This window comes from Clarias gariepinus, chromosome 11, assembly GCF_024256425.1.
Source record: "Clarias gariepinus isolate MV-2021 ecotype Netherlands chromosome 11, CGAR_prim_01v2, whole genome shotgun sequence".
Lineage (NCBI taxonomy): Eukaryota > Metazoa > Chordata > Actinopteri > Siluriformes > Clariidae > Clarias > Clarias gariepinus.
In genome coordinates, this window is record NC_071110.1 from 27,382,836 (window position 1) to 27,396,615 (window position 13,780).

The window sequence follows — 13,780 nt, forward strand, 5'->3', positions numbered from 1 at the left end:
TTCTGATTAATTTGCCTACGATATTAAATAAAAATCTAGGATTATTTTTGTTATTTTCTATAAGAGTGGAGATATACGTTGATCTAGCTACACTAAGAGCTTTTCTATAGTTCAGGATGCTCTCCTTCCATTATATATATAAATATTTTTTTTTAACATTCAAAACAAAAAAAAACTAAAATTCTAAAATAACGTGTATAGAGTGGACTTTTATTGTATTAAATATTTTGTAAACAAAAACAAATACCGGAAGTACAACCTCATAAGCCCCGCCTCTTTAGGGGGAGTTTACAGGAAGTCATGATTTTTTTTTTTTATTCGGCTAAAAACGATAACAAACAACTCAAACAACACACAATCCAAACAAAACACACATACAAAGAAGAAGAAAAAAAAACATTATACTCCGGAGCTAAGTGTAGGTCTTCCGGTTTCCGGTTTGGTCTGGAACGAGAGCGCTGTTTTTTTCTAAATTTTATAATTAAAGCAAAAATTACAGCGAAATGTCAGACAACCCTTTATGTGAGGGGTAAACTATATATATATATATATATATATATATATATATATATATATATATATATATATATATAGCGGAAGTTATGGACTTACCGTTGTTTCCTGGACAACCTCACAAGCCCCGCCCCTTTTGAGGGGAGTTTACAGGAAGTCCTGAGCATTATACAGCTCGTTACTCCAGAGCTAGGTGTAGGTCTTCCGGTGTCTGGTCTGGAATGGGACAGCTGTTGTTTTTCTAAAGTTTATAGTTCAAGCAGAATTACGCCGACATGTCAGACCCGACGCGACAGAAGAACGCCGGTTGTGTTCTCGCTGTCTTTTTGTTTATTGTTTGTGTCTCGCGTGCGACCGAGGCTCCTGAGAGCAGCGAGCTGGAGGAACCGGAGCGCTATGACGCTTACTATAATTATGTAGAGCTCACCCGCAGACTCGAGTCTCTGGCCGGGAGATTCCCACACGTCGCTAATCTGAGCAGTGTCGGGCGCTCGGTCGAAGGCAGGGAGCTGTGGGTGATGCGGATCACCAGGGAGCCTGCGCGCGACGCGCCGGGTAAACCCAAATTCAAGTACGTGGGGAACATGCACGGGGACGAGACGGTGTCACGCCAGGTGCTGGTCTACCTGATCGAGTATCTCCTGGGCCACTACGGGGGCGACCCTCGGGTCACGGAGCTCGTCAACACCACGGATATTTACATCATGCCGAGCATGAACCCGGACGGCTTTGAGAGGTCACAGGAGGGCGACTGTCTCGGCCAAGCCGGGGGCAGGAACAACGCCAGGAACCGCGACCTGAACAGGAGCTTCCCGGATCAGTTCACTCCGATCAGCGTGAATGAAGCTGATATTCCTGAAAACGTTGCTGTGATGAAGTGGATTCTTGAGAACAAGTAAGCAGCTCCATGCAAATACTTATTTTCTCACTCACTTGAGGTGTTTACACCAGTTTATCCTGTATACAGGGTCACATGGAGACTTGGGACACACACACACACACACCAATTTGGGAATCTGCATGTCTTTCATGCTTAAATCACGGTTAAACTTTATGCACGCAGATCAGATGGGTGGGATTCGAACCCAGACCCTGGCGGTGCGAGACTACTCACTCACTCCATCACCAGTGACCACCTGATATGATTCGATTTTGCCTCAGATCGTCAGTGTCAAGGGTTTGCGTCTCGCAGTTTTGAAGAGCAGAAGTGTGAATGAAGTTTGCGTGCTTGGTGGGTTTCCTCCATGCACTCCGGTTTCCTCCTACAGTCCAAAAATAACCACATTAGGCTAGTGCACGAGCTTGTACTGCAATTATATTGAATACTTAATCATTACAATGTTTTCCGGTATTTGTTTGTTTGGTAAATGATTTTAGAAAATGAAAACCTATAAAATTCAAGCAGCACAGATACGTGCCGGCAACACAACCTAGGTTAAAAAAAATGTGTGTGTACATGTGGAAGTCGTGTTGGTGAGTGTTAATAAGAAAGTTTCAGGCATCAAAGTGTGCATCAAACCAGAGGGGGGATTCGAACCTGGACACTGGTGGTGCAGGACTACTCACTCACTCACTCACTGATTTTCTATAAAGCTTTTTCCTGTATGCAGTAGGGATGGGAATCACCAGTGACCACCTGATATTTGTATCACGATTCTGTATCACGATTTCATAAACGTCCCAATTTTTATGTCATTGTTACAATCCTTTTTTTTTTCCATATGTATATTTTTGGAATTTTCCCAGATTTTCTCCCTATTTTTTAGTCATGTCCAATTCCTTCCCGTCACAAGTTGCCTCCAAACCACGTGATGTCACTGACCGCTTTGACTGCTCGCTCACACAGCGTTGGGGGCAGCGTAACACACTCCGAGGACAGCGCTAACCGCTTCTTCCGCTGGCGTGAGCTCACAGACGCCCCTGTTTGTCTGTGACTAAGTACCTCTCATCCCTCCCCACTGAAAGAACTCAGCCAATCAGCTCTCCCTAAAGGTTATCTCTAAATCTGCGAGAGGTTACAGCATCACCTGGGGATCGAACTCACAATCTCTGGATGATAGGGCGAGTACTTCTTCACTGCGCCACTCAGAGGCCTATTGTCACGATTCTTAATTAACTTAAATAAGTTTCGGTGCTGCCTTTCCAACGTGTGAAATAGTTCAGAGCAAACAACCTGTAGTATTGTGGAGGAAATGCAACATTTTATCACATCGAATGCAAACATGTATGAATTAAAATGAATCGTTTCATGGATTACCACACAAAAGAATCGTGATAGAATAGTATACAAGGTCATGGGAAGTTATAAACTCTTTGTCAAGTTGCAAGGCAGGTGTACCGATCAATTTCTCCCCACACAAACAGGTCAAGGTTTGTCAAAGTCTGTTCCCTCTGTTTCAGGTTTGTCTTATCTGGAAATTTGCATGGCGGCACCGTAGTGGCCAGTTACCCGTTCGATGACTCGGTCACGCACAACAACACCGGCATGTACAGCAGTTCACCCGACGACGCTCTCTTCCGCCACCTCGCGCTAGTTTACGCCAAGAATCACCCGATCATGATGACAGGAAGGCCCAATTGTAAAGACGAACCCAACGAGACGTTCCAGGATGGGATCACTAACGGTGCACAGTGGTACGATGTTCCAGGTAACCGCTGTCATTTACTTCACCGTTTAACTTGGGTTAAAAAAAATAACCAAACAAAAGATGCAGCTTGTATATAATAACAATAAAGCGTTTAGGTGTGGTCAGCACATCTCCTTACTCTTATACTTACTAAGAAAGGGCTGACTTTATGTGTAATTCGAAACAGTAGGAAATTACTAAATCTGGTTTCTACCAGTAATATACACCTTCATTTGTATTTTAAGAAAACCTAAATATATTTTACAAAAATAAAAATAAAATGTTTTATTTAGGCTAGTCTCTGACCTTGCCTCGGCTTCTGTCTGCGAATCTAATCAGGAACAAGTGAAGTAAGAAAACCACGAGATAGAATAATCTTTAAATTCCTTAGTTTTTTATTTTTTGGAGTTTAAGATGTTTGAACCCTCCTTTTTATTTATTTTTCTGAGTGAGATCCATGTTAAACTATATAAACGCTCAAATATCACAGCATGAAGGGTTTTCTGAGAAACACACTGTTAGAGTCAGGTTTTTATTTCTGTGACTGATTCCTGGTGATTGTTCTGGAAATCCTGTTACATTCCTTTCTCTAGTGTTTAAAATATATATATTTTTTCCTTATCGTGTTATTGTAAACTTTTGGCAAAATCTTTTCCATATTTTTATTATTTTTATATTATATTTATATTATCTTATTCCAAAACTAGCAGATTAACTTTGAACGACTGAAGCAGAATAATAATGTTGTGAAGAGCTAGGCTGAGGACAAATCAGCTTACTATGCAGTAAAAGCACTGACTTAAGCAGTTTTGCCCTTAAGTACTTGAAATGAGTGTTGCTATTGTTTGCAATTATATTTTACACTTGCACAGAACTGCATGTTAAAACAGGAAATGATGCGTTCCGAACTTATTTCAAGCGTTTGTTGTCAATCACTGGCAAAGGCACACTACTTGTGTTGCCCTTAGCACTTAATAAATCCCTCAGTTTTTTTGGATTATCATGAATGGATGATTATCCAGAGCCGGTGAAAGGAACTAATGTTTAGTTGGTAATCCAAAACTCGGTTTTCTGCCATCATGCTGTGCTCCGATACCTTTCTTTATAATCCGTTGTAACGTCAGAGTAAAACTAGCATACTCAAGCCATCACCTCACTTTCAGCACAGCAACCCGAGCTCGATTGTGTCCTGAAATATGAGCCAACGGCCACCTTTTGCACCTGAATACGGATTTTCCTAACAACGGCATTTTGTTCGTTTAGAGCTGATGGGGCGTAGAAACGATGTGATCTAAAAACCCATGAAAACACAGCAAAAAAGTTTGGGATTACTTTCTACACTGTAAAGCAATGCTGAACAGTTAATACAGGGATGTATCTGCTACTCATGATCTGTAAATCCTTCCTAACGGCTTTAATCTTAAGGGCTGCTAATTAATTGGTGATTTCTGAGGTAACTGGTGACTCTAAATGAACTTCTCCTCTTGCTTTCCTGGGAAGGTCTTTATGAGAGACAGTTTCATGATGGTGCTTGATGGGTTTTGCAAATGCACTGTTCCCAAAGGCTGAAATCTGTCTCTTAAAATAACACCTGACTGTTGTTTGTTGTGGTTACATAATATTATAGTTTTTAAATCCCTAGTATTGTTGGAGAATGATGAAAATAAATCACTAAACAAAAAAAATTTTTTTTTTAAGTGATCCTAAACTTTTGAGCGGTAGTGTACAGTTCTTCTTCTACTTTCTCTTTCAGCTGTTCCTATTTCAGGGGTCGTCACAGCTAATCATCTGCCTCCATCTAACCCTGCTTCCTCTTCTCTTACAACAACTAACTTCATGTCCTCTCTCACTGCATCCATAAATCTCTTCTCTGGTCTTCCTTTAGACATCCTGCCAGCCGGTTCCAACCTCAGCATCTTTTCACCAATATGCTCACAATCTCTTTTCTGAATATGTCCAAACCACCTCAATCTAGCCTTCTATCTATCCTTGTCACTCACAAAGAGAACCTCAACATCTTCATCTCTGCTACCTCCAACTCTGCCTCCTGTCTTTATTCAGTCTCTAAGCCGCAGATCATCGCTGGTCCCACCGCTGTCTTGTACACCTTTCCTTTCACTCTTGCTGATACTCTTTTGTCACATGACACACCTGACACTTTTCTCCACCCTTTCCAACCTGCCTGTACCCGCCTCTTTACCTCCTTTCCACACTCTCCGTTGCTCTGGACCGTTGACCCTAAGTACTTAAAGTCGTGAACCTTCTTTACCTCTGCTCCCTGTAGTCTTACCGTTCCACTTGGGTTCCTCTCATTCACACGCATGTATTCCGTCTTCCGTTAATGGAGACTCCTGTCTAACCTCATCTGTTTGACTTATATTCTCCAGCACGCTTAGTAAAACCTAGCAGCTGTTTTCTTATAAAACTGCACAAATCAGTGTCTAAAACTCCCGACTGTTTATTTTTTTTTACTCTTTATTGCTCTTTATAGAAGTTTCTTTTATGCAGAAGTGTTTTCAAAATCATCTTTTTATTATGCCATATTTTTGTATGTGCCCAAGACTTGTGTTAGGTTTTACTGACTTTTGCACAGTACTGTTTATATCTGTTTAAGTTGATTTTGATCAAATTAAGATACAGATCCATGACTGAACTTCACATGACATGGCCTCCTTATGATGCTATGAGCCATATAAATAGCCAAATGGCACAAATTTCGATAAAACTACACCATGATAACAGCACATCAACTTTATGGTTCTAGTACTGTATCTTTACAGCTTTATTGTACACTTATTGGAACAATATACCAAACTAACATTGAAGGTGCTCTTTTATGCTGCATATCTGTGAGATTCTGTCGATGGCAAAAAGCCGGAAAAGAACATAAAATTCATCGTCATGTTCATGAAACCAGTTTGAGATGCTATCGCTTTGTGACGTTGGGTAAAGTCATGCTGGAAGTAGCTATTACAATATGTGTGGCCATGATCAGCAATAGCACTCATAAACAGTATTTAAATGCTGCCTGGTATTGACATGCACAATAAGATTGGCATAAAAACATTCCTCACACCCTACACCACCTCTACCAGCTTTAACTGTTGGTACAACGAGGGCTGGTTTTTGTAGGTGTCAAATTGTGACCCTACAGTCTACACTGTGCCTCAGCAGAAATCACGATTTATTTGATTTTTCTGTCCAGTTTTGGTGAATCTTCGGCTGCTACACTGTCAGCTTTCTGTTCTTGGCTGATGAGATGAAACGGAGCTCTTCTCCTGTCGTAGCTCTTCTCCTTCTGCTTTCTCTTTGCAGAAGGAGAAGAGCTACGACAGGAGAAGAGCTCCGTTTCATCTCATCAGCCAAGAACAGAAAGCTGACGCTGAAGAAGTGACGCTCTCCTGATGTTTTTTTTTTTTTTTTTTTTTTTTTCTTTTATTGCACCATTCTAGAGACCGATAAGCCTGTTAGTGACAAAGATTTGTTTGACTTTCTGTCCTGAAGATATCTTACATTTGAACGCCAGCTGAACAGGGCTGATTTTTTTTGGGAGGCACCCAGTACAGGAACCGGTTGTAAGGAATGTTGTATACAAAGAGCATATAGCATGTCTAATACAGTGACTTAGAGAGAGTCAGACAGAGAAGCAGCCTCGGTTTCCTGCTTTTAAGAATACGTTTGTTTAAGTACACTCAGAGCTGTAAAACACATTTCCTGTCAGTCCACGTGAGGATAAATACATAGCAAGAGAAACTGATTTGTTTGAAGGCGTGTAAGACTTTGTTTGTAAAATCCACGTTAATAGGATGTACAGTAACACGCAGCATTAATGACATCCTTGTCACACACGGATTCTCCACGATGATGTAAAGCAAACATCAGGTGACTAGAGACTTGTGCTCTCTATGACTTATAGTGACGTTTAAATGTTTGATCTGCTTAACGATCACTAAGGGGGAAAAGAAAGACAGTACTGGATACAACACCCAAAATAAACCCCTCTAAGTTGTATGTGTACAGCTTTATCCACTCACACTTGAACACAGAACAGAGTTTTAAGTGCGTGTGAGTTTTAACTCTGGAGAATGGATTGGTAGTTAGATTATAATTAACCAGGTTAAGGTTTAAGACTACATAATCGATGCACGGATGGATGGAGAAACGGGAAATAAAGCAAAATCCACTGCAGCAGGGTCTACGCGTCCCAGGTCAAAGTTTAGTTTTTACTGAAGAAGCAAATGCTCTGCGTATGGTCTTGAAATTCATCGAATCCACATCACGAAAGGATTTCCTAATAATGTCGGACTCCAAATAATTTCTCCAAACATTAAAACAGATCATCCAAAAGCAATCAAATGCTCTATATACCTTTTAAACATTTTCTACCAAGTTTAAATGTACAGATAAAAAATAAATTGCAGTCAGTATGGGATCATTGTCTAAAAAAAACTACATAAAATAAATCCTGATGTTGGAACAAAACATACAAGCATTAGAAAACAACATAAAAAAACTGATCATCCAATCAAACAATTGTGGAAATCCTAAGTAATTTATAGTTTTGAGAATCCAGTAATTTTAACATTATTTTTACTGTCGGATACCTGGACACTCCCTGGTAATGAGCAAGCAGACAAAACCAGCAAAGAAGCATTATCTAAAAAAAAATTTTTAATCAAATACCTTTAATAGATTTGAAACCAATTTAAAATGTATACATCAAACATAAATGAGAGTCAGAATGGGATCAATTTCATAATAACCAAACTACATGAGATAAATCCCGATGTTGGAACAAAACATGCATTTTCTTTTAATAATCTTTGGGATTAAGTCATTTATTAAAGATGCAGAATAGGATACTCAAGTATTTTAGAGCACACACATTTTTACCCTCAAGAGAAAATTTATAACATCATGTTCATCATCGTGTAAATCCCTTCCTTCTATTAAATATATTTTTTTAACTGTAATTCTTCTACTCCTGTGAGTTTTATTCATTTATTTTTTTATTCTGTTGACACAAAGTTTTTAAACAAGTAAATCCAAATGTAGTTTTAAAGATCTTAGAAAAAAAATATTAAACATCTTATCTAGTTTTAATATCGAATAAGAAAAACTGACTCTCGCCTGAAGTTGGAATAGCATAAAAAAAAAAAAGACTACAGAATTCAGTTAATAATAAAAAAAACTCAATTCAAGTCGGCTGGGTTAATGTCGCTGCTTGTATCATCGGCCTATGATTGTGCAGGAAATCAGAAAGCAGAACTAATCCAAACCCTTTGTGGCTTCTTCACACCAACATTATACATACTGTGCTTTAAACAATATCAAACTCTCTTCAGAAAATGTCTTAAACAGGATGTTTAAGGTAGCAGACAAGGATGTGGTTTGGTCTAGACCTTGTTTTATGTCCCCTTATGACTGATTAATCCAGAGATATTGCAGGGTGTGTGTTTTATTAGTTAACAGTTGGACAGTGAACCGTATCGTCTCATGTAGGTCTGAGAGCGCATTCGGTTTAAAGGGTCAACTAAAAGGAACTCCCAAAGAACAGGAAGTGGTGGAATTTATTATTTTATTTATTTATGTATTATTTTTAATTTTTTATGGGGTCATTATTTACATGGTTAATATAATATAATCATTAGGTCAGGTGCAATAGCTATACTGAATGTGCACTAGTTTAAGAGTGTAGAAGACCCTAAATGGGATATAATGCAGTCAGTATATAATGCAGTGATTGAAAACGTACTGTAGCAGAGAGTGTATTCCACCACACACGTATAAACATTTGTTTGTAGATATAATCTGAGGTAAAGTTCGAGAAGGCATATGCCACCTTACTACCTGACTCTTAAATAAATCACCTGACAGAAAATTATACAGTGGAACCTTGGATTACGAGCATTATTCGTTCCCGAAGCGGGCTCATATTCCAAGACACTCCAAATTAAACTTTTCCATAAGAAATAATGGAAACTCAAATTATTTGTTCTACAGCCCAAAAAAATAAATGCATAAAAATAATTAATATAAAATATAAAGTAAAAATAAAAAAAATTAACCTGCACTTTACCTTTAAAAAAAAAGTAAAAATAAATCCTGATGGGTAATTGTTTCCGTTTGTGCACGCAGGGGCTGTGTGTGTGAGGCTAGATTAGGAGGGAGACTCTTGCTTTCAGCCTCTCCTGTCTCCCTCTTCTCATCTTACACAGTAAACCTTTCTCCTCTCATTTGAATTTCACACAAACACATACACAGCAACGGAAATACTGTTTTGTCGGAAAAATTAGCAAGGAACATCGCTAATGACACTCATGTGAGCGCATACTAACGTAATCACTACTGTAAAGTAAAACAAAAACAAATGAACCTGCACTTTACCTTTGAAAAGAATTGCTACCTGTGTGTGTGTGTGTGTGTGTGTGTGTGTGTGTGTGTGTGTGTGTGTGTGTGTGTGTGTGTGTGTGTGTGAAGCAGAGAGAGAGGAGGCAAAAAGAGAGAGAAGCAGAGAGAGTGTGTGAACCGGCAGGGTGTTAAATTGCGTGCATACACATAATGACAGGCCGAGGGAGAACATGGATTTTTAACCTCCAGTGAGACTTTCTTTTGCTTTACACGCGCGCGCGCACACACACCTGTGTTATAAGAAACAGTACACACGCGCTTTCAAACACAAAATAAAATAGGTTTTACACACGGATGTTGATTATACCAGTAAGAGACGGGCACTAAGACCCAGCAGGGAAGACGATTACCTGCAATTTTGCAGTGCAGAAAAAACATTGGCTCAGTTGTGATCACGTGACGCTAGGCGTCAAAACAAGAAGCGCATACGTGATACATGATACTCGGTACTCATAAATCAAGATTTTCTCGTTTTTTAAGTCTAAATTTATAAAAAAAAAATCTTAGCTCGTCTTGCGGAACACTCGCAAACCGCGAATTACTCGCAATCCGCGGTGTTACTGTACCTGTATATTTTTTTTATACATACTAAAAAGAAATATACTCGAGAGTCCTCATATGAGGACTGTACAAGGATATATGAAGACAAGAAAATGTTATATTCTTATATGAGGACATTCGCATCTCGAGAGGTTAAGGAACATTTTTTTATAGTAAATTTCATAATCACAAATATGCTTTTTTTTTTTAGCACATTCTGGCAGTATTTGTATTAGTATTAGTATTTCTTGTATATTTTGAAGGAAAATTCTAGATGCTTGTAACATGCGCTTGCAGGACTAGTAAGAGGGTAGAGTGAAGAATCTCTTTGTTTGTCAAGAGTTTCTTGTGTGTGTGTGTGTTTAATGAGAGTTCGACTCCCATCGCCAAGGTAGCCTCTCACCCGAGGCATCTCATTTAAGAGCGGATTACTGACTGAACCCTACGTGGCCGAGTGCCATTGCATAATCTCGCTGTTTACCGACTGAGAGACGTGATCACTGCCTGACCTTGTGAAACTTTGTGCCATGATGTCGGTCTCCAAATCATATGAGGTTTTAAACTCCTATTTCCACATGTTGTGGCATCAGTCATATGTATATGTATATATGTGTATGTGTTGTGTTTTTCTGTACAGGAGGTATGCAGGACTATAATTATTTGAAAGGGAACTGCTTGGAAATCACCATGGAGCTGAGTTGCTGCAAGTATCCCCCGGCTTCAGAGTTGGCGAAAGAATGGGATAATAACCGAGAGTCTCTGCTGGCGTACATAGAGCAGGTGCAATAGCATTCCAGTCGAGTTTAAGTAAGAAGCACACATCTACGTACGTCTGTAACACTGACCAGTTTCAAATCTGATTTCAGGTTCACATCGGTTTGCGAGGTTTTGTCAAAGATGTCGGCACCGGCATTGCCCTTCCTGATGCGGTCATCTCGGTGGCAGGGATTAACCACAACATAACCACGGGTCACTTTGGTGACTATTACAGGCTGCTTCTGCCCGGAAGCTACAACTTCACAGTAGTATCAACTGGGTAAGCCTGTGACCAATCAGAAGGCAGCGTCAGACTGTCACAAGACAAGACCGACCTTTTTTTTATTTATTTATTTTATTCAAGGTCCATTTTTGTTATTCATTGATCATGATTTACATTTACATTTAGGCATTTGGCAGACACTCGTATCCAGAGGGACTTACAAAACTTCATGATGTGAAGTAAGGGAGCAGGGTTATGGGATTTAAATGCAGACCCCTAAAAAAAATATCAAATTTGTTAATTACTGGTTAGCTTGTTTATTCCTCTAAATATTCTTGGCTCTATGCACATCACCCTATTTGCGATTAAACAGGATCATATCGGATTACAGTGCCGTTAAAAAAAAGGAATGCCTTAAAAAAAAAAAAAAAAAGAATTGTAAGAAAACCTCCAACCCCCCACAAAGTGAGGAACGCTAAAAAAACGAAAAAGACAACACGACCTAAAGTAATTCAAGAACAGATGAGAAACAAAGTAATTGACATTTATCCGCCTGGAAAGGGTTACAAAGGATATTATACACAAATGGAGAAAACTTGGAACCTTCTCAGAAGTGGTTGATTACTCAAAGAACACAACAACGACTCATCCAGGAGAAAAAAAAAAGCAAACAGAACATCATCTAAAGAAGTTTTCACTCCCCTCATATAAGGTCAGAGTTCATGATTCAACAGTAAGAAAGAGACTGGGGGCAAAAATGGGATCCATGGGAGAGTTCCAAGGCGAGAAAACACAAAAAATTGTCTCACATTCACCAAAAACTTCCTGTTTCCTTTTCAGCAAATATTCTGTGGACTGATAAGGCAAAAGCTATTTTTTTTTTTAAAGTTATGTATCCTGCTACATCTGGCCTAAAACTAACACACATTTCATAAGAAGAACACCAACAGCCAAACATGGTGATGGTAGTTCTATGGTCTTACCATACAATTTACCATAATTTATGGAACCATGAATTCTGCGCTCTACCAGGATATTCTGAAGGAGAATGTCGAGCCATCATTTTGTGACCTCGAGCTCAAGCACACTTGAGTTATGCAGCAGGACAATGATCCGAAACACACCAGCAAGTCCACTTCGTAATATGTAAAAATAAAAAAAAAAGTTTTTGGAGTGGCCTAGTCAAAGTCCAGACTTAAATACGATTGAAATGGACTTTAAACAGGACGTTCATGCTTGAAGATCCTCCCTTTGTGGATGGATTAAAGAAAAGAAGAGTGGACCAAAATTCATCCACAGAGATGTGAAAGATTGGTTGCCGGTTCTTGCAAACGCTCATTGTAGTTGTTGCTGAGAAGGGTGGCACAACTACTTTTTTCACATAGAGCCAGGCTTGTTTGAACAGCTTTTTTTTTCCCCTTAATAAATGAAATCATCATTTAAAAACTGGTTACTCAGTTTTCTTTGTGTAATATTAAAATGTAGTTGATGATCTCAGTCATTTAAGTTTGACAAATATGCAACAAATCCTTTTAAAAAAATATTTAATATATTTAATATTTATTATCGAATATCATATAAAAAGTGTATAAAACAAGAAAAGTATATTTTATATATAATACATTATATCTAATATTATATTATATAATTATAATATGCATGCATTTTATTAAATATTTTCTTATTTAGTTATATATATTTTTATATACAAATTAAAGTTTTTGCCACCAATATTTAAAAAATAACACTTACTAATAAGTAAGATGTTTAACATATTTCATTAAACTTAAAAAAAGTGGTGTTTTTTTTTTAAATGAATTATATATGAAATAATAATTAAATGTTATCTATTACACATTTATTTTATACACTTTTTATTTTATGTTTTATTGTATAAAAGTTTGAATGCTCCATATCCATTTTTTTTATTCAGTGTTTACTGTATAAATTCATGGTATGCACATGCATGGTGTAGATCTTATGATAATATTTATTCTGTCTTTGTCAGTTGCAGGTATTTCAACTTTAACTGAAATTTAAAAGTACTATATTATCCCAAACAAGCATCTACTTAATAAACCTGAGTCGTTTGCTGTTTAAATATTTCCTTAAACCGTCGCTGTATTTGTCCACACTATACATACACGGTTTGGGGAGAAATGTGTCACACAGTGTTTGCTTTTCCTTCTGGGTTTTAGGTACGTGCCAAGGACCGTGACGGGTGTTCACGTATCCGAAGGCAAAGCTACAGAGCTGAACTTCACACTAGCACCTCTAGTCACTGAGAATGTGAGCCTCACAACTACATTGCTGACTTCACCCTCTACAACCCCTACCACCAAAAGCAACAGCGTTCAAACCAACTCCAGCACGCCTGGTGGTGATACAAAAGTTTCAGAGACGCCTTCAACCAGCTCTGAGTCGGCGCCGCGACCACAGCCGCATCAGCCTCAGTTGTTTCGCCATCATCACAACAAAGACATGGAGTTCTTCCTGGGGAGACTCAGCAACACGTACAGCTCCATCACACGTCTCTACTCCATCGGCAAGTCCGTTCAGGGCGTTCCGCTTTGGGTCATGGAGATCTCTGATAACCCCGGCAAACACGAACCAGGTGCTTCACTTCTTCCTCAATAATGCTGTATAGGAATACTTTTTCTTAACATACAGGTGTTAATAACGTCTACATTGTATATACATTGAAACGATC

At 38.7% G+C, this 13,780-nt stretch overlaps 1 protein-coding gene across 1 annotated transcript in view; it reads left to right on the forward strand.

Moving 5' to 3' along the window:
• Window positions 1-665: 665 nt before the first annotated feature.
• The window catches only part of cpda (carboxypeptidase D, a), a 31,520-nt gene continuing 18,405 nt past the window's right edge, over window positions 666-13,780 (forward strand). Inside the window, exons 1-5 of the mRNA XM_053506994.1 lie at window positions 666-1,408; window positions 2,914-3,161; window positions 10,729-10,871; window positions 10,958-11,127; window positions 13,269-13,684. Coding sequence (XP_053362969.1) covers window positions 789-1,408; window positions 2,914-3,161; window positions 10,729-10,871; window positions 10,958-11,127; window positions 13,269-13,684 — 1,597 coding nt within the window. The 5' untranslated portion in view covers window positions 666-788. The remainder of the gene's footprint in view (window positions 1,409-2,913; window positions 3,162-10,728; window positions 10,872-10,957; window positions 11,128-13,268; window positions 13,685-13,780) is intronic.